General features: G+C 40.1%; 1 protein-coding gene across 8 annotated transcripts in view; it reads right to left on the bottom strand.

Moving 5' to 3' along the window:
- kcnma1a (potassium large conductance calcium-activated channel, subfamily M, alpha member 1a) overlaps positions 1 to 19,805 on the bottom strand; it is a 159,027-nt gene that overhangs the window by 52,308 nt on the left and 86,914 nt on the right. For all 8 annotated transcript variants that reach the window (XM_084375204.1, XM_084375205.1, XM_084375206.1 and 5 more), the window contains exons 6-11: positions 10,965 to 11,040; positions 10,503 to 10,578; positions 8,613 to 8,783; positions 6,999 to 7,090; positions 528 to 638; positions 320 to 425 (exon numbers count right to left, since the gene is read on the bottom strand). In XM_084375204.1, coding sequence (XP_084231330.1) covers positions 320 to 425; positions 528 to 638; positions 6,999 to 7,090; positions 8,613 to 8,783; positions 10,503 to 10,578; positions 10,965 to 11,040 — 632 coding nt within the window. The remainder of the gene's footprint in view (positions 1 to 319; positions 426 to 527; positions 639 to 6,998; positions 7,091 to 8,612; positions 8,784 to 10,502; positions 10,579 to 10,964; positions 11,041 to 19,805) is intronic.

Here is a 19,805-nt window from a genome sequence, read left to right as displayed (position 1 = left end):
GTACCAATTAGCCAGCAGTGAGTGCTTCTGACTGTCTCTCTCACTTAAAATTAAACAAATTAGTGGGTTTAACTCTAGCCAGCGCCAATACAGTTAGTCATACTGCTGATCAAACTACAACCCCCCCTCTCTTTTCACTCTTCTGTCTCTTTCCATATGTTTAAGAAAAAGAAATGAAATGGATATGCCTAGATTATCAAAATTACTGGTTTACTAAATGGGATTTCACTCTTATTTCATCAGATTTAATCTACACTGAAGTTCAACTGCTGTCTACAATTTTAGGTGATCCCTCCAAGAGTCCTGTCACCGACTGTACCTTCACTCTGGCGAGATCGTGAGGGTTGAGAACAGATCCCTGGTAGAATTCTACTTGGGTAAAATGACGTTTGAACAAGGCTTCCAGCTCAAGATTAGGGGAAATACTAGCACACAGAGAAAAGAGGAGAAGGGTCAGTGCATGTAAAGGTACCTCATACAATGAGTTCTGCTAACCTACACGAGGAGAGGAAGAAAATTGAACTTACTTATGGAGAAAAACAATTTCTACATTGACATCATCCCTGTCCTTGTGTAGGAAGTCTTTGAGGAAGTTGGAGACACTTTCGAGGGTAATATGACCACAGACCACAATATGCCTGGAAGGGGGGAAGAAATCATCTTGAGTGGGCAGCATAAATCACTGCAGACACTGGCATGTCTCCCAAAGATAATCAGTCAAACCAAAGCACTCTAACATCTAACTCAAATATAGACTGAAAAAAAAAAATTCTATATACATGTCAAGAAATGTCTTGTCAAAGCAAACAAGTAACTGAATTATATCTTTTTTGCCATAAAAGTGAATATTTTCCCTCATGTAATGAAAGTGGTTAAATTCTGCACGACAAGTGCAATCAAACACTCAACTCTGAACCACTTTAGAAAATCTAAGATATAATCACACAGCCCACAGTGGTTGGATTGTCATCCGTTCTCAATATAAAAACTGTCCCTTCAGCCAAACCACCCCTTTGTGAGCTGAATGGATGTTGACAAAGACATGTACATCAATATGCCTGTGCTTTTATACAGAACATTACTGAGAACTTTCAAAGTGATTTGGAGGCCCGCGGTTGACACAAACTCTAAACAGGACCTCAGAGTACTTGACGGGTCCCCTGGCAAAACATGAGGGTGCATTACAGCAGAGGGATCTGTCAGGCGGTGCACAGGGCTGATTACAGTCGGCGGTGAGGAAGTACGACGTCAGATTGGAAGGATTTTTCAGTTGAGGTTGTGTCCCTGTTTGTCCTCTGACTGCACTGTAGGCCAGAGGGATCGAGGGTCAGCTTCATTTATTTATAGACCGAACCACAATGTTAGTTACGATAACTTCGGGGCATAAAACCCCCGCGTCAAGAATTAGCTCACGTACAATTTAATTGACTTTTGTGATGATGCTAATTCAAAGTGTTATTATTCAGTTACTCATCAAAAATGCTGTCTCAGCTTACTCATGACAAAAGTTTGACTAACATAAGGTTGGAGACTTAATTGACCTGTTGGGCCAGAGACTACAGACAATGATAGCTTAAGTCAACCTAGAGGTCTATCTTTAAATGTTACAGTTACCACTGAAAATGGCAACACAAATAGACAAGTTTGCCAATTTCACATATCTCCACAATGCTAATCAGTGGCCAGTTTTCTACCCGGGAGTAACTTGTTACCACAACGTCACGGTGATTCGGTCTATGACATGAGTCATTTGGGCAGTTTGGATGGAAGTTATTTAGATCTTAATTGACACTTGCAGTGCTTCTTTAAATATTACATTTTAGTGTCCCAAAGCTGAGAGAAATCATTTAAAATACCTCATCATGTATCAGTCTGAATGTTGAAAATTATTAATATTGAAAATATTGTTTGCTGGATTAATTTTCTGGGGGACACACTACAGGTGAATATAGATATTACCCTGAATCTCCCTCAGTTCATCACTTACATTAGAAAATTCTATCTATATTATTAAGTTTTCTGATTTTTTTAGTTTAAATATTATTTATTTATATGATTAAACTGCACTAGAACAACAATCTGAACTAAATAAACACTTAAATGTTTATTTTGGACCTCTTCTGTCCATTAGTCTTAAAGACGACATGTTATGAAAGCAAAATAGCCCAAAACCTCAAAATTGAGCAGTTTTCACCTGTAGTGCCTTCCCTTAGTATGAAGTGTTCCTGTTCCATTAATGTTATTGTAGAACTGTTCTAAGTCCTTTAATGAAATAAGAAAAGTTATTAAAAATGCTCAGGAAACTAGTGCTAATAACTGCAAATATCAGTATTCAACCATGATATGGTTATGATTTAATCACACTAATCTGGTGGATTTAAGACACTTTATATGCCTCATTTGCAGTGTGGTAAGCTGAGCTACCCTTCTGGAGTCAAAGTTAAATGTCACCAAGTCTCATTGCCAAACCCCTAAATGAGAAATCCAAACATGCTCAGTAGAATCCAGCCCTTATATTGACATGGATTAGTGTGGACACTCGGCAGACACCCTAATTACCCTATAGAGACCTGTAAGGCAATCTGTGTAATGACAATGGCCTTATCCACTACTTAGCAGGATGTGCCAGGAGACAAATGAACCACTTTAGTTTGGAGTGCCTGAGTACTGGACAGCTTTGCATTTAACACTGTAATATCAGGTTACTCTTTCCTAAACTTAAAAAACCCCACTGTGGTCATATTTGTTCACTGTTCAAATTCTTATCATCAGACTAGATTTGTTTCCCTTAATGCTCGTATGCACAAAAAGGCAGCTCTGGCTTACACATTAACCTTGACGTCTTAAACTGTATCAAACGTTACTGAAATCGGACTCAGTTTGGCAGATTTAAAGGAAACAGAGATATTTATTCATGTTAGATGAGAACCATAGTCCAGATAGCTGAGTGCTCTCCTATCCTGTACCAGATGGACCGGGTAGGGCTCAACTGAAGTGGACTTGGCAATGTAATGTGACAGGCATATTGAGCGAATGGCAGTTCGTGGATGTTGCGGGGCATAATGGTCTTCACAGATGTCGCCTCTGTCCTTTAAGAGAATCTAACGAGCAGCCGTGATCGCATGGTTGGCCAGAGTTGAGCAAAGGGCCGTGTGGTCTTACAAGCTGATGAGCTGAGATGTCTGTGGGCAGCCAGCAGTATTTGGCGCGCGATGTCTCTCGTTTTAGGAGACGAAAAACATAGACGGTCATGTTTTCCTATTCCCAGTATCCAGATGCCCTTCTCCAAGGGTAGTAGAGGGAATATGTAGATTTATATGGTGTATTATTTGGTCTGTGTGGTTTCAACATGAGATTAAGAGCCACTCTCTTCTTTAAGCATACACGCACTAAAGCACAAACCTGAAAGTGGGATTGCATGAACACCGGACACACACACTCACACTCAGAGAAGCACATGTGGCGCTTGTCTTTCACTGTGAGTGGGCGATTTTTAAGCAAAGCTAAATGTTCTTCCTCGTGTTTTAAACTTAGTTTTTTTCCTCTGATTCGAGCCACTAATTTGAGTCTCTGTATTTAAGATGGATGAGATTTTAAGCTTCACTTGATAGACATCATCATGTAGTTTTGGGGAATAAATCCTGATCAGAAGTTGTGTTTTTTTAGGCCTAAACAAACGAAATAAACAAACTTGCTTCGTTTTCATGACTGAATAAACTGAATAAACAAACTGACCTTAAAGGACAACACAGTTTCATACTGTTTTACTTTGTTTATATGTGGTGGACCCTGCCACCTTTCTAGCTTCAAACAGTGTTCTGGGGACCTTATTTTCCTCTGAGGACAGCTTGTTTGTTCAGTTATGGAAAAGATAAATATTTCTGAGTTTGTATTATTACCTTATTTATATGTAAATATAAAAATTCTGAGCTTAGATTCCTTCTCTTAAACTGTAAAGTGCCCCATTAAAGTTGGTGTACCTATTCTGAGTTGTCCTGGCTAAATAGGATTTAAGAAAAGTTCAACCATTTATATTTGCTTCATGGTCAAAATACCTTCCCTCTGGTTAACCTGATTATATAGTACAGTTTAAACCGGAGACGAAACTAAAATAAAAATCAAACAAAAACAAAAAATATTGAGCACTTTTTTTTCTTTTTACAAGAAAACAAAACACATCAAACCAGACACTTAAAAAAAAAAAGCAAAATGCAGAAGGGCATCACAGAGCGTGCACACAAAACATGCAGTCAGGAAAAAACATCCCAGGATGTCATTTGGGATGCACTGAATACATAATGACCAAACAGAGCTCAAACATCAGCAACAGAGGTCACTCACTTGATACTGCTCTAATCCTTAGGTCAGTGATGCAACTTACTGCAAGAGTCAACGAGTCTTAGTTCCCATTTCATTCCTCTTCAGGGAATTTTTAAGTAAGTAACATGAAGTGAAATTGACAATGAGAAGAATGAAAACAGCAAGGTGTAGTCATTGCAAGCCTAACGAACTTACATGTGCAGTTAAATACATATGTGCACTTTGTCTTTACAGTGCACTCTTTATGTGCATTGTCATGCCTGACAGTGTGAGAGTTGCTGGGCCTGCACGACTTTCAAAGGTGTACGTCAGAGTTCAGCCAGAGGTGTCAGAGTTTCTACGCCAACCCCACTGTTGAAGTTGGGGCTAATGGAAACCATAGAGTCATAATGGAAACCACAGAGCCCCGAGTGCAGCGGGCGCCAACAGAACGCAACACTTGTCATTACTGTATCAGCATATGCAGGCTGAGTGCTGTCACTGCACTCACGGGTGTATGCTACACTGCACAGAGTACTATAAGCAACACTAGCATGAAACAGAACTTCGGTATGGCTCCAATGTGAGTCCCTCTCACTTCCAAATAACCTTCAAGGGCCTGTTTCAAATGACAGGCGAGATCAAATAGGCATTTAAAATAGTTCACAATGTATCATGACCTCATTGTTTGCGAGCTCTGTAATCAGTCAGATACTTGTAATCTCCTAATCTCATTTCCATGATAGACTTTTTTTTTGTGCTGACAGCTGCTAAATGACTGCACCGCCGACGGCAACACTAAACCCACATGACAAGCCGGTTTTGTCTACGTGTCAAGTCCTCTACATGTAAACACCGAACACATGCATATCTAAATGATTTTGCACAGAGCCTGGTGCCACTCTAAGCCTGTGTGCTTGGTGGGTATCTTCTGATTGCTCCCATATGTTTGCACTGTACGGCTAACCAGAAAGAGGAATGGAAGGGGGTGTGGAAGGAGAAAATAAAGTGTGTGGGAGAAACTATCCTCAGTTTTGACAAGGGCTTCTCTCAACACCCATCTGCGAGTCTCGGCTGAGGTCGCCGGCCAAACATAACATTTCATCAATCTTATCTCAACGACAGGCAAACATTATCGAACAAAGGCTTTTTTTCCCTCACGCTGACTCCCTAGAATCTGCCTTGCTGAAGAGAATGACTGAAACCGATGGGAGTAAGATTGGAAAAGAGAAAGAGAGTGAGAAAGACAAGACAGCACAGTAGTAGAGGAAGAAAAGAGAGGAGAGGTCTAAACTCCCTGTTCTGGACACACCACATTTGGATTAAAATCAATCTGTGTGCTGAATACCAGTAAGGTTTGAGCCACGGGGGAGAGGGAGAACAGCACTGCACGATAAGAACTGTGGTAATCCTGTACAGACAGTAAAATGACCACAGTCTCACACATACTTCACAGTGCACTGGAACCTCTGCTGCGAGAGGCCAATTACACATATACATAAATAACATGAGCGTCTGGAGACGAACTCCACCACCACACAGACACGAGAACCAGGCGAGCACCAAGAACCAAGCAGGCAAAGCAAGCCAAAAGCAATTGAGAGCCTCCAATGGGAGCCGAGGCATCCAGCATTCAGGGTGTGGGAGCTGACTGAAGATCAGGGCCAGAGATATGTCAAGCATTGATGATGCGATGATCTAGCGGTGACAGACAACGGGAAGATGGCTTTTTCATGGAGTTGGCCATCAATGAAAAAGCCACAAGACTGCAGGTCACAGAGAACATGCTGGAAATGATGCAGTTAAAGAAAAGTAATTCCATAAAACATGCAAAACAAGCAAAATGAAACAAGAAAAGAAATCATATCCTGCAATAGTCATTGAGATTGATGATGCTTAATGAAGACCACCAATAATAATGCATTTGCAGATTATTTAAATCTTTCTATTTTCTTGTGGAAAAAAAATCCTTTAGAAACGGATAGTAGGGGTTTCATGACTATTTTCTTTCTTTTTGATGGATTATGTACTAATTCATCCCTGTAGGCAAGACTGTATTAATGAGATACCAGGTCTAATAAGAAATGGGACAACACATAGTGCAAGATATTATATATAGAGAGAGGCACCACACGTTAGTACACTGCAAGTAGTAGTCATGAAAGCTCTATTTTCCAAATTAAATTAAAGCGCAACACAGGATGTTTTAAGGAGGACAAAGAAAGAAAATGAACGGCACACAAATGACTTCAGGAAAGCTCTGAGAGAAGGACAGACAGAGGCAGAGACAGAAGAAGAAGAGAAGATAGTGAGACAGAGAGACAGAGTGAGAGAGAGAGAGTAAAGGGGGCATGGACATGTGTGTCCTAATGGCCAAGGTCTCCAGTCACGCAGTGTGACTTGACGTTATAAAGTAACTTTACTGCTCTAGAAAAAGTTAACTAACCCCCAGTAACTCTAAACTTGAGGGGGACGTACTTGAGTCACACAACCACACCTTGTCTGGATTTCAACTTACTTTCTGCCTCGTGTCGAGTTATAACTCCCTCCGTATTTCTTCCGATTAAGGATGAGAGCAGCAATTTCTGGCACGTAGCGAGCAAACATGGCCTACATGCATGGAACAGAAAAAAAGAAAAGGCATGCAGAGAGGGTTCTACCGCACACAGAAAAACAGCAGAACCATCTGGAATACTTACTTTCTCCCATTAACCGCACTATAGGAACCACCATATTTCTTGCGGTTTCCTATTAACTCTATGATTTCAGGGACGTAGCTGGCAAACATGGCCTAAGGAGAAGATAGAAGACAGAAGAAGAGACTAAAAAAGAGACTAGAACGCCGCAGAGTGGGTGGTGGGGAAACTGGTGCATGAATCCAAATTTCTGAGGAGAGAAAATATTTATTTTTCTTTGTGAAAAACTCTCTCGTTGTCTTGATAAACGTCACAAGAGAGCTTTATGGAACCAAAAAAAAAAAGTTTTTGTTGTTGAGAAAAAAATAGCCCCAGTTTTTAAAGGTTTAGGAACAGGTTTGATTCGTGGGCAAGAATTTTGTCACAGCTGATGAAAAGACAGTCTGTGATAACACCCGAAATCTCTCTGGGTAGCAGAATTTCGTTGAAAGCTGCAGGAGAGTATAAACCTATGTGCCATGTTTTGTCCAACAAACACAGATGATCTGGCAGGTTGATTTGAATAGGCTCACCTGATGGTCCACAGCTGCAAAACACATTAAGACTCATTTGTTGGGCTGGAAAATGAGCTGGATGCATTTTGCAAAGTTTCACAGCCTGATAATCTAACACGGGGGTTGTGTTTACATTTACCAGCTAACAATGGGCTTCTCACTGACACTGCTCATCTGGGCTTACATCTACAATAAGGAACAAAGAGGTGCCCTTGCTCTTGTAAATACAAACTTAAGCCATGCTTGGAAAGTGTGCCTATACATTACCAGGAATAATGTGAAATGACGTGAGTTTAATGTGATCCCTGGCTTTAAAATATGTCCAGCCTGAAGTCATTATGGAGCCACTGCTGCTGATAGGAAGCAGGCTGAGGTACGAGCCTAAAGACTTCCAGAGCTCTCAGCACAGAGAAAAACACCACCTATCACCATGACCACGACACTGTACACATCCACACAGCTGTAGGTCATCAGTGCATAGTGATAGCTGTCCAAATACAGAACACAGTAACCTTGATTCGGTTAGATCCTCCATTTTTTTTTTTTTGTTAGAGAAGACGGATGAGTGCTCGCAGGTGTGTGTGCGCCTATGCATGCTGTACTAGTGGTAGCCCGACAGGACGCTACATCAGAGGAAGGTGAGGGAGGGAGGCTGCTCTCGCTATGGTAACAGTCAGGCTGGCCTAAGCCTCATCTCCCTGCCCCTGTGTTTGTTGGAATTGTGGGAAGAGACACGGGAGGAGGGGTGTCCTGAAACCGCAACTGCTTTTAAGAAAACAGTAACAACATTGTCAGACAAGAGCTTATACTCTAATCAAATACAGGAATGACACATAAGGGGTAGAGACAAAGGAGCACATAGTACTTTAACTACAGTAGACAGGATACAGTAGGCTAAACAGAAGGATACAACTGCACTATGACATGAAATAACATTTGCTGGTACAGGCAACATATTTCTAACATTTTTTTTAAAAAAGAGCACAATGTTGATATATTATAAAATTCACATGATTAAATTCATTTTTCATTAATCTATGAGTTTCAACAGTCTACTGATGGGGGCAGGCAGGATGTAGGAGGGGATAAGGGGAATAAGGGAGAAAGAAAAGCCTGATTTTACCAAACCACCAAGGATGAAGAAGACCATGAACAGGCGTCCCAAGGTGGTTTTTGCATAGACATCCCCGTAGCCCACCGTAGACATCGTCACCATCAGCAAATAGACACATTCCCAGTAGGAAAGTGACTGGGAATTCTGGAAGTTTTCCCAAGGATCCCCTGAGTTTTCCACCTAAAATGGAGACGACAGAGCGAGGGAGGGAAGGACAATTAGACATGACTCTAACCAACAATTTGTAAATAAGGTTTTGCATGGAGAAACTGTTTAATCAAGTTTGATTAAATCCAGCTACAACTGCTCATGCATTCATCTTTGTTTAGTTATACAGTATGTTCTGTCTATATTGAGCTTAGGCTGCCATCTAGTGGTGAAACAGTTTGCTGCTGTACTGAATTCCTAAGCAGAGCTACAAATACACAATGTATACTACGTGTAGAATTATGACACACTGCATACATTTTTTTTTTTAATCATTATTTGTATTAACAGGACAGTAAGTCTAACATAATCATAGGAAACATGGGAAGTGACATGGCATACAATCTCTTCCAGATATGAGCGGGGGAAATAGTGTTTTTATAATGCTAATTATGTTTCTTTTCCTCGTGGTCAATCATTGATTTAAAGTCAAAGGATGTTTCATAGTCACAACTTATAAGGTACCTTTTCAAATCTTAAAATTTAAAGGTCTGAATTGATCTTTCTGAAAATATAGTCGATTTTTTTTTTAACATAAATTGTTGGTTCTTTGCCTTCTGACAGTCATTATTGATCATGATTAACCCTACTTGAAGTTGCTACTGCACACCTGGGATGCACGGATCTGCTTCAGCACCAACACTTACTTTATTAAGCAGGTCAGGCATAAATACATTTCCTTCATTGATCCACTATGAATCTTTCAGTCAGATTTTTAGTTCCATAGGAATATCTGGCTTCATGATACTAGATGAAAATGTGTGTGCTGGATTTACCATGTTACCCTGCTTTCTTGCATTATTTTAACTATGTTTTTTGTCTGTAAAGCACTTTGTAACAATGTTTTGAAAGGTGCTTTATAAATAAAGTTATTATAATTATCATTAAAAAATAGGTATAGGTATAGCTGATATTGCCGTGTTGGTGATGCTCTAATTAATAAGGGCCACCATTGCAACTGAGAATCAGGTTGTTGTGATGTCATAGTTTTGCGTCTGATGTTGGTGTTGTTTTTGGAACATCATTATTAATGTGTAGTGAGGACTGCGGAGTTTGTGTCTTGTTGGGAACATATTGCTCTACTGTCCACTTTTTTTACACTAGGTTCACTTATTATTTCCTGTATTTTTTATTGATGTTTTGTTTTGTTTTTACAGTTTTCTGCCAAAGTTTAGTTAGGTTAAGACAACCAAAATACTTGGTTAAGTTCAGCAAAAGATGATTCAGGCTAAAATAGACCCTTTCACAACATTAACTGCATGTTAGAAAGAATAACTTCCCCCATGTGCATGTTTTTCTGTCCTTTCTCCATGGTTATGACATTGCCAAAATGTGATAGGTGAATTGAAATGATGGTCCTGGAGCAGCATTACTCATAATGTTCCAGCGTTCCATCAGAATGTGCATGAATATATCCACGACTAGTGCTCTCAAAATTTCCACAAGTACATGTCAGAAATCTCAATTTTTTGCTCTCTAGTGAGTTAACTATTGAGAGTATATTATATGAGTTATTATTATGAGTTAAGTTGCTGGAAGCAGTATTGGGAGAGAAAGTTGAATTGGTGCATTGCCACCAGGGTTTTTGAAAAGTACTGCGTGTCACAGTTGTATCGCACCAGTTAGTCAGTCACCCTCCTCACTGGCTCATTAATCACTGGACCCCACTGGCCCTCACATCTGTCCACTTACCAAATGTATGAATCCAGCAGCTGTGAGCCATGTGCTTATGAAGATGGAACATAGGTTCACCAGCTTGATGGAATTGCTGGAGAGACGAAGAAGTAAAAGACATAAAAACTCTCAAAAGACATTAGACCACACGCTCACACACACTGAGATTGGTGAGATAATGAAAGTAACAGCAGGACGGAGCCTGATGTGACTCACAATAACCTTTAAAGCCAGGGGAGCTGAGGTGGAACTTAAATAGATTGTGGGCATATCAACAGATAAAAACAAAGGGAGAATGTGCTATAAAAATGATGAAAGGGAGCACAATGACGCACAGAATGGGACTCTTAAACCACACATAAAACACATCATTATTAACTTAAACATATAATTATGATACCTCATAAAATATGCTTAAGACATGCAGCTTAATATTAATCTACGCGACTGATGGATGAATGAGGAAAACTTTATTCCTACCTTGTTTTCAAGATATTCAAAAACTGTAAGATTTCCGAGAACTGTATCAATCTTAGCGCTCTCAGGAATCTTAAACCTGTGAGGAAAAAGACAAAGAGAGAGACAGAGAGAGAGAGGGATCAGAATCAATCTCACACTGGTTCATATTCACACACGTATCCATAAGTTTGGTGTTTTCCGAAACATCTTGACAGCAGCAGCAGCAGCAGCAGCAGCAGCAGGGAAATATGAAAGCAGCAGCTGTGAAGAAAGACTAAATTCACTCAGACAGGTCCAAATGTTTTTCTGCAGCACTTAGGCATATGATGCAAAATTTAGTCTGTGAGACACAAGAAGAAGTTACAAAAACACTTTATTCAAGATGATGTGTTGGAATTATTTATGCATTCAAACAAGTTAGGGGGAACATTATGTGGCCTACTTTACATCAGCCTCAGTCTGTATCCAAGAGCAGCTCGCTGTGGGATTACAGAACAACGTGACACCTGCCTCATTGTCTTTTTACATAACACGACTGATCCCATGCAAACGTGTGTGTGCTCTGTTCCTATGTGTGTCAGTTTGTGTGACGAAAAGTGATATGATTTACTGCCTGGGAAGATAAGACAGTGGCCACATGCTTGTCAGCAAACAGACTAACCACCTCTATTCAAGATTCAACTTCAAGATCGGGGTTAAGAAAGTCATAAAAACAGACAATGTATGTGCATCCACTGAAACTAACGCCCTTACCCCAGTTGGAGAGGATGCTTAAATTGGACCGTACTGAATAATACAGTCCAGTCTGCTCTTCCTTATTCTCCCGTGCATGATAGCCCGGCTTCACCCTGTACCCATGATGATAAAGATCGCCACCGGACTTCTTTCGCCTCCGTGTCTCTCTGAGGATGTCCAAATTAGCGTCACTGGGTGAACGCCGGTACATAAGCAGCTTTTGAGGAAGCATTGTTTCAGATTTTCAATCCCGTCCAAGGAATTCCTTTGTCTTCTTCCCAAGATGGGAATTAAAAAATCAGCTTGCCAAAAAATATTTGGGGCAACGGTGGGTAGAATTTCAAAAGCAACTCCCGAAAACGACAAGAGATAATTCCTAGTTAAAGCAAAACCCAATCAGCGTTAAAAGTTCCTTGTAACACAAACATCTCTAAATACTGTTAAATCCATGGTCACTGCTGCAGACAGATGAGACAGCTGGAGCTGTTTTGTTTGTCTAATCATGCCAGTCTTACCAGGGACTGTGTCTCTGTGTGCAAAATATCAGCTTTAATATAGGTTTGTTTTTTTCCCCATTTTGTTACAGTGCCTTTAATCCTCACAACCCAAACAGATTTACCTTTCTCTTGCCCCTTTTAGTGCTCTACTATGAACCCTTGGAAAGCTTTGTCTCCATCAACACACAGCTGTGTTGAAAATGTTTTCTAAAAAAAAAAAAAAAAGTCTGACCCCTGCCAGGGATTAGCAGAGATAAAGTTAAAATGAAAATAATACAGGACAAAAACAATAATCCCGACTTGTGTCAGTGTCCTGTTTCCACTGGGAAATTTCAAACAGCTGAGTTTAAATGAGCTGCTGGTAGCTTACAGTTATTGTACAGCTCCGGGCTGGAGTCAGCTCAGTTACAACAGATTTTGTCAAACATGGCAAGACTTCTGTCAGATTAGGGATCCATTCTTTAATGACAACATAAGAATTAAAAGGTCATTTTCAACATGACCTTGAACATTTTTAGACCGGTAATACCCTGGGCAAGATTATCCATGTATGGCATCGCGTAAGAACTCAGTGGCACCACCCAATTTGTGGTGCTCCAAATAAATAAGACACCGACTTTAAATGTTATGTACTGTAAGAGATGCAAACAGGTGCAAAATTAACCATTGATACAATATGTCTGTGCGTCTTTCAGCACCACAGAGGCTTGAAGATATAAGGACAGACATAATAGTAGTACATTTTATTGCTGATAGAAATATGTTCAAAGACCATTCTGCCAATCCACCCTTGTGTGATATAAGTACATTACAGCACACATTCATATTCCTGAGCCCAACTGTTCTTGACTTGACTTCAGAAAACAAAGTTTTTCAGAAATGTTTTATCTGCTGTTTCTGACCAAGAATACAAAAAAAGCCTTTTCTTTAGTGGATTTTGAGACGAAAATAGATCAGAATATTTTTTTACTCTTTAAATTTCTAAAAAGAACAATAAACATCTACAATTTCTAGACCTTCAAAATACCTCACCTCACCTTTCAGCTGTTAAAATGGTTGCTTGCGACAGCTTTAATTGGGCTTGCCTTATTAGTTATATGGGTGTGATTCTTTCACATACTCCACATACTCTGTCATGGTTTTGCATATAGGTCTCATATGGGCCATTTATGGAGGAATTAATAACATTTAGCATGACATGTTGCATTTAGATTTGATCATCAGTATGAGGGTTAGTATGGCACTTCCAATTAGGCAGGGTTTAACTTCTCTTTTTTTATTCCTCTCGCAACTACTTATGTCACGTTTATGTGTAAAAGCGAGTGCAATGCCATGAGGCCGGAGAGGAGAGATTGTCCAGAAGTGTGCAGCGTTGTCCCCATTTGTACAGTTTCTCACCCCTCTCTATGACTACAGGCTTTTAATCACACCTTTAAGGGTGGCCATTTGCAACAAGTATAAACACTTTTGTCTTTAGACATGTTTGGACAACATATCATACAAACTAGTATGTTTAAATCAATCGCGCATCTTTAAGGTAATACCTGTTTGCCCATACACTGTCAGTATAATTACTGAAGCAACCCAATCACCAGAATAAATGTAATGTAAGTTTCTGCAAACCACAGATATGTGGAACCTTTACATTAATGATGCAACTTTATGTTTCTCTATGTTCAATTTTCAGTTTTACCTTGTGACGAGGCTGTGCTTAAAGTCTGGTTAGATTGAAGTACAAAAATCACTTGGTTAGGGTTAGGAAAAGATCATGTTTTGGCTTGTAGAAGTGTCAACATGGTATGTTCCCAGTGAGCAAAGTGTGGTCTAGATCACGTCTTTTAGACATCATTTTATCTTTTAGACGTCCAGATCGTGGCCAGTATGAACGTCTATTCTCAACTAATTCTGGATGTCAGTGGATGTCTAGATTATGGCCTGACTATTGGCATGACCAGGCCATGATCTGGACGTCCATTGACAGCCAGAATTAGTCGATAAATGACGTTGAGAAAAGACGTCCAGTCAGGCCATAATCTAGACATCCACTGACATCCAGAATTAGTTGAGATTGGACGTTCATACTGGCTATGATCTGGACGTCCACTGACAGCCAGAATTAGCTGATAAACGATATATAAACGTCTATACAATGTCCAGAAAAAACGTATAAAAAACTTTCATTCTGGCTCCCCAGAGGACGTCTTTTAGACGTCTTGGATGTCCATAAATGAGGTCTAAAAGACATGATCTAATCCACTCTTTGCTCACTGGGTTGCCTGTGAAATTAACAAATGTGAATGTATCAGTGGTTTGCCAACATTTTATCCTGGCGTCTGGGCTGAAACCACTCCACTACCACATGTAGTGTAAGTCTGGTGGGTTGTATATACTCACGAGGAAATATTTTTGCAATGTGATATTGCTACTTTTACTTAAGAGAGAGATCCAAGCCGTTCTTTCTGTGGAATGGGAGATGTTTTGGTGAATAACCTGAGAAATGTCCATCAGGTATTATTCAATTAAAGGACTATCAGAAAGTAAAGGGAAACCAGCTGGAGGAGCCATGTTGCACTAACAGCTTTTGTTCTTTACTCTCTTTGTAAGTCAATTTTGTGATGGCATTTAAAATATTTAATCAAGGGGAGTTATTAGCTTCCAGAAGTGCAAAAAGAGAGTGGACATGGTAGACTACACACGTCAGAACCCTTTGCATCATTGCAAGAAGTAGGTTTTTAACAAGTTGCCACGACACCATCTGTCTATGTAGTTTTGAGAAGGGGGCAGGTGATGTCGGCTGCACTAAGAGTTTTCTTCTCCTTCGTCCTTTTCAGACATGGAATATGTATTTGTGTTAAATGGTTGCTAAATGGTAAAATAGAATGGATATTCTTTGTGAATTTTTGTGTTGGAGGTATAAACAGAAATGAGTAAACATTGAAAAGTATAATCAACAACTGCTTTGAAAATTTGGCACTCAGACTACAAATATTAGACATTTTACCACACTTTAAAGACTGAGTGATGCTCTGATGGCGGCTTCTGGGGACAGCAGTCTCTCAATTAGTGTGAAGCATCTGTGTTTGTGTTATACTGTACATCTGTGTATGTGTGTGCCATGTGTTCAACACTTTGTGGGACAAATATCTCTTTTCATCATCACATTTTAGGACTCATTTCCCAACTGGGGACAAAAATCATTGTCAAAACAGAATAAATGTACTGTACGTCAATACAATGTGCTCACACTTGTGTTTGCGAGCGCATGTGTTGAAAAACTCTCAATGAAATTCTGCTCCCTTCAATCACGTGTTCACGTATGAGAAAATCTCTTCCCCACACATGCCAAAGCCTCTCGCACACACAAGTGTCAGCCGGCCAGATGCTCATTCAAAGGGGTTTTTCTGCTCCATGCCCACTCTTACTTCATTGAGGATTTGCGAGCCAGAGCATGGCCTCTCTGTCACATGTCCTGGCAGAGAAGCCTACTGGGACCTTTTATCAATCAGCAGTCTGGGATGCTTCATCTGGGATAATACTGACAGTCAAGCCAGCAAGGATTAGATTATACGATGCCACGCAGCATTAAAACACACATACACTGGAGCACTGGACCTCACTGGACATTCATGCTGGTTAGACAGCACGTGCAGTAATGCATACATTTGACAACAATTCATTTTTGCTGTAACTATAACTCAACTTACTGCAAACACGTGATACACGTGAGAAGCTCAGCTTCAGCAAAGAGGCTTAAACTTCCCACAAATTTGTTTCCCCGCCCCTGAATGTACATGGAGGCTTCCTGCCAGCTACTGAAGGGCCATATGAGGCAGATGCACTGATGCCCATGACCATGTCAGGTACTGTAAGCCTCTTTCAGCAGGGAAACACAAGGGATCAACAAACAGTATACTAAAGCACCACTAGGAGGCAGTAGCAGGTTAGAATCAAAGCCATGTCTGAAGGCTACCACACTGCTGTACATTTTCAAAGCCAGCTCAACATCAACATTTAAGATGCTGCCACAAAATCAGAAAACAAAATACATCCATCAAATACAACAGTTTAGATTGTAAAATTGCCTGTGAATGGCCCCACGGTGCTAAAAATAATCCAGACCAACATTGCGGTCCCCTTGTGGTTTTCAACGATTCAAGCATGAAGTTGAGTTGAGACTTTCAACCATCCATATGCTAATCCTCCACCGCTAGGACTCTCTTGGGAGCAATGCTCAGTTCGAGTAGTTAAAGGAGATTAATTCCCTTTTCCAAGGAAGAACTCTGCAAGCCCTCTTGCATTAGCCGCACATCGTTTCCCCTCCTTTCAATCAATGTCCAATTTGCAGAGGCAGGGAAAGAACATAACTTGAAATGCATACAGCATATACTTCCTCGGGTGCAGAGTGGGCGAGCGCGCTACCACACAGCACAGGGCAGAACCCCTATTAGTGGCCTTTTTATAATCTGAGCACACCTCCACTGGATCTCCAACAGTCTTCTCATGCAGGCCCACAGCATGAAGAGTGAGACCAGTGGTAGTGTAATTATGATGAATTATGCTGGCTGTGGTGCGTATTCCCCAGAAAAGATGAGCTACTCTATCGGGAATAAGGAACACAATACACATTCTTAACGACCACCATGGCTTCCTCTAAAAAAGACTGTCTATACACTTTACTAAATGAAGGTAGCACCAATTATCGATTAGTCTATTGATTATTAGGAAAACCAGTACTGCCCTGCAGCTTTCTGGAGGAAGACATTAATAAGGGGCAATAGTCTTTGCTAGTACTTTACCTGAGTATTTAATTTTTCCTTTCCTTTTGCTCCCCTACATTTTCACACAAATATCTGTACTTTCTACTCCTTATATTTTCAAAACAGGCTCGCGTTTGAGGGGAATTATGGATTATTTTTGTTTTGCACCATTGCATAGCACCTTCCCATCATCACAAGATTAAAAAAATCAGTGCATGGTGCACCGCAGACATTGCGAGACGGAAACAGACTCCAGGGAGACTCGAATGGGGCGAAAAGTCGTGTTCGTGTCTCATATCTGCAGAGACCCTGCCTGTATTTTTTTTATTTGCTCAAATCTTTGTTGTGCTCGGGACGCCTTACTAACCCTAAATGTTAGTATTTGATGTCCTGAGAATGATACTCAACTCTATCCATCTTTAAGATTGAAAGTTTTTGAATTATATTAATATGACGTAATTAGCTTTGCACAGAAATCGCTGGTAAAATGTACTTAAGAGGGATATTTTTGTACTTTCTTGTCATGGTTTGAGTGTTTGGTTTAGTTATTTCCTGTTTTATTCTGTAATTATATCTTCTTGTGTCTTCCTGCTCATCTGTGTTCCTGGTGTTCTGTTTCCCTCCTGTGTTCCTGCGCTCCTCCTCAGTCTGATTTCTGCCCCACACCCGTCTCACATCATCCTCTTAGCACTGCCCTGTTCCCTGTGTCTCCACCTGCACCTCATCCCTGCTTGCTTTAGGTTGTATTTAAGCCTGTGTTATTCCCTCACTCTTTGTTGGTTTGTCAGGAGACACGGGACCCAGTGTCAGTCCTGTGTCTCCTGTGTTCCTCATATTCCTCATGTTCCTGGTGTTGCCATGTTCCTGGCGTTCCCGCTTGTGTTCCCTGAGCTTTTGGTTTATTCTTCTTTTGGTTTCTGTATTTCTCATCCTTTGGTGGATTTGCTCCCACCTGTTATTGTTAGTTTTGCTGCTTGCCTTTTGGTGTTTTTTTTAGGATTTTGGACTTTTGGTTACAGCTTACATCATTAAAGCTCACGTTTTGTTGTTTCAACCTGCCTGTTTGTCTACATTTGAGTCCCTTTGCATTTAACATGACACTTTCTTACTTTTACTTGAGTGAAGAAGTTGAATCAGTACTTCTACTCTTTTTTTACACTGTATCTGTACTTCTACTTGAGTGAAAAATATGTGTACTTCTGCCACCCGTCTTTAAGACAGCTGCAATTTCATTTTTTTATTAGCTGCTATCAAAGGCCCTGGATCTTGTCATTTTCTCAGACTCACACTGATTAATTGCTCTTATTTTCCTGTCACAACAGGGCACTTACTGTATGTCGTAATTTCCATAATACAGGATATAAGCAGCTAATCATGATTCCTGTCCTACCTCCTCAGAGTCTGAATATTAACAGACACTTTCAGCGCCTAATTAGTATTCTGCCTGTTAGGGTACACAACATCCGACTGCAGATCTAAACACTGTTCATTTTATAACTCAGGCTTTGCAACACTCTATGTAGCCTTTAACACACACCACCACTAAATATATACTTGAGCCAGTGGGAGTTCTGCTACTATAATGTGCTGTGGTTATATATGTCCAACGCAGCAAATATAGACCTCAAAATTATTCCCTTTTGAACATTATAGTAATAAAATAAATAAATGCATATTAATAGCCCTGGAATCTAGGGCATCTCTCAAAAACAATGAATTCACACTCTTAGCTGCTGTTTATACACAACAACCCACACTGCAGCTGTATTGTATATAAAAAGGCATATTTGCCTAACCCCAGATGCAGGATATGTAATGATCACAGGTAATTATTCACTGCAGAGTGTCAGGCTGCAGCCAGACCAGCATTTCACAGTCTTTCATCATCCTCATCAAGGCCCAACACTTTACTGGGGATGAGATGAGGACAGCTTACATCATGAATACCAGGAACCGGATTACTTGACTTGGCCATATCCAATTCATTACACAGCTTAAGAAAACTTCATCACTTCAGAGATCAGACTTTTCACAGTTTCATATTACTTCACAGATTTAATGCAAGTGTTCATGTAAGAACATACACTGTGGGATACAAGGCAGACCCTTCCACAACCCTGAATCTGAGTGTGACTGATTCATATCATGTAACAAATAAAGGTTTATTACAATTTGGGTGTTATTTTAAATACTTTGGTCATGGTTTCTAGAAAAGTAATTGTTGAGATTGAGAGCTCGGCAACATCACTACAACAACATGCAAGTCCAACAGAAATGAACAATTAGTAATAAATTAGCAGACCTGCAACGAGTGATTATTCTCATTTTAAAAAATCTGCTGATTATTCTCCTCATTAATCGAGTTAGTGTTTGGTTCATGGTTCAAGATATTCATGACAATTTAACAAGGTGATCTCTTTCTATCATCCTTAAATTTAAGATGCCATTTGATTATTTGATCATTCATTAAATCTCTGCAGCTCTTTTCTATATCTGATCTATAATCCAATGTTTTATATCAAAGTGGCACAGCCAAAATGTTGGTAAAAATCCTTGACTGCACAGGTAAACATGCATGTACAACTACAGTAAGCATGGTCGGTCAAAGTTGAATCAGGAAGTCTGTAAACAGTAATGGACCTTTAAAACAGACGTCCGCCTTCTCTTTCAAGTAAGTTTGGTTAACCTGGGGGGGTTGTTTAAAACCTGTATGATCAACTGATTGCTCATATTTCATGCCCAGTCAGACCCCTTACTAACAATAATCAGAAATTAGGCAATTGTTACTTATTATTATAGGGTTTTTCCACAACATACATTTTGACTTGTCATAGGATGAAACGCAGAGATGTTACTAATAACATTAAAGGGGC

The sequence above is a fragment of the Pagrus pagrus genome, assembly GCF_965226575.1.
Source record: "Pagrus pagrus genome assembly, chromosome: 15".
In the NCBI taxonomy this organism is placed as follows: Eukaryota; Metazoa; Chordata; class Actinopteri; order Spariformes; family Sparidae; genus Pagrus; species Pagrus pagrus.
This window is presented reverse-complemented; position numbering and strand designations above follow the sequence as displayed.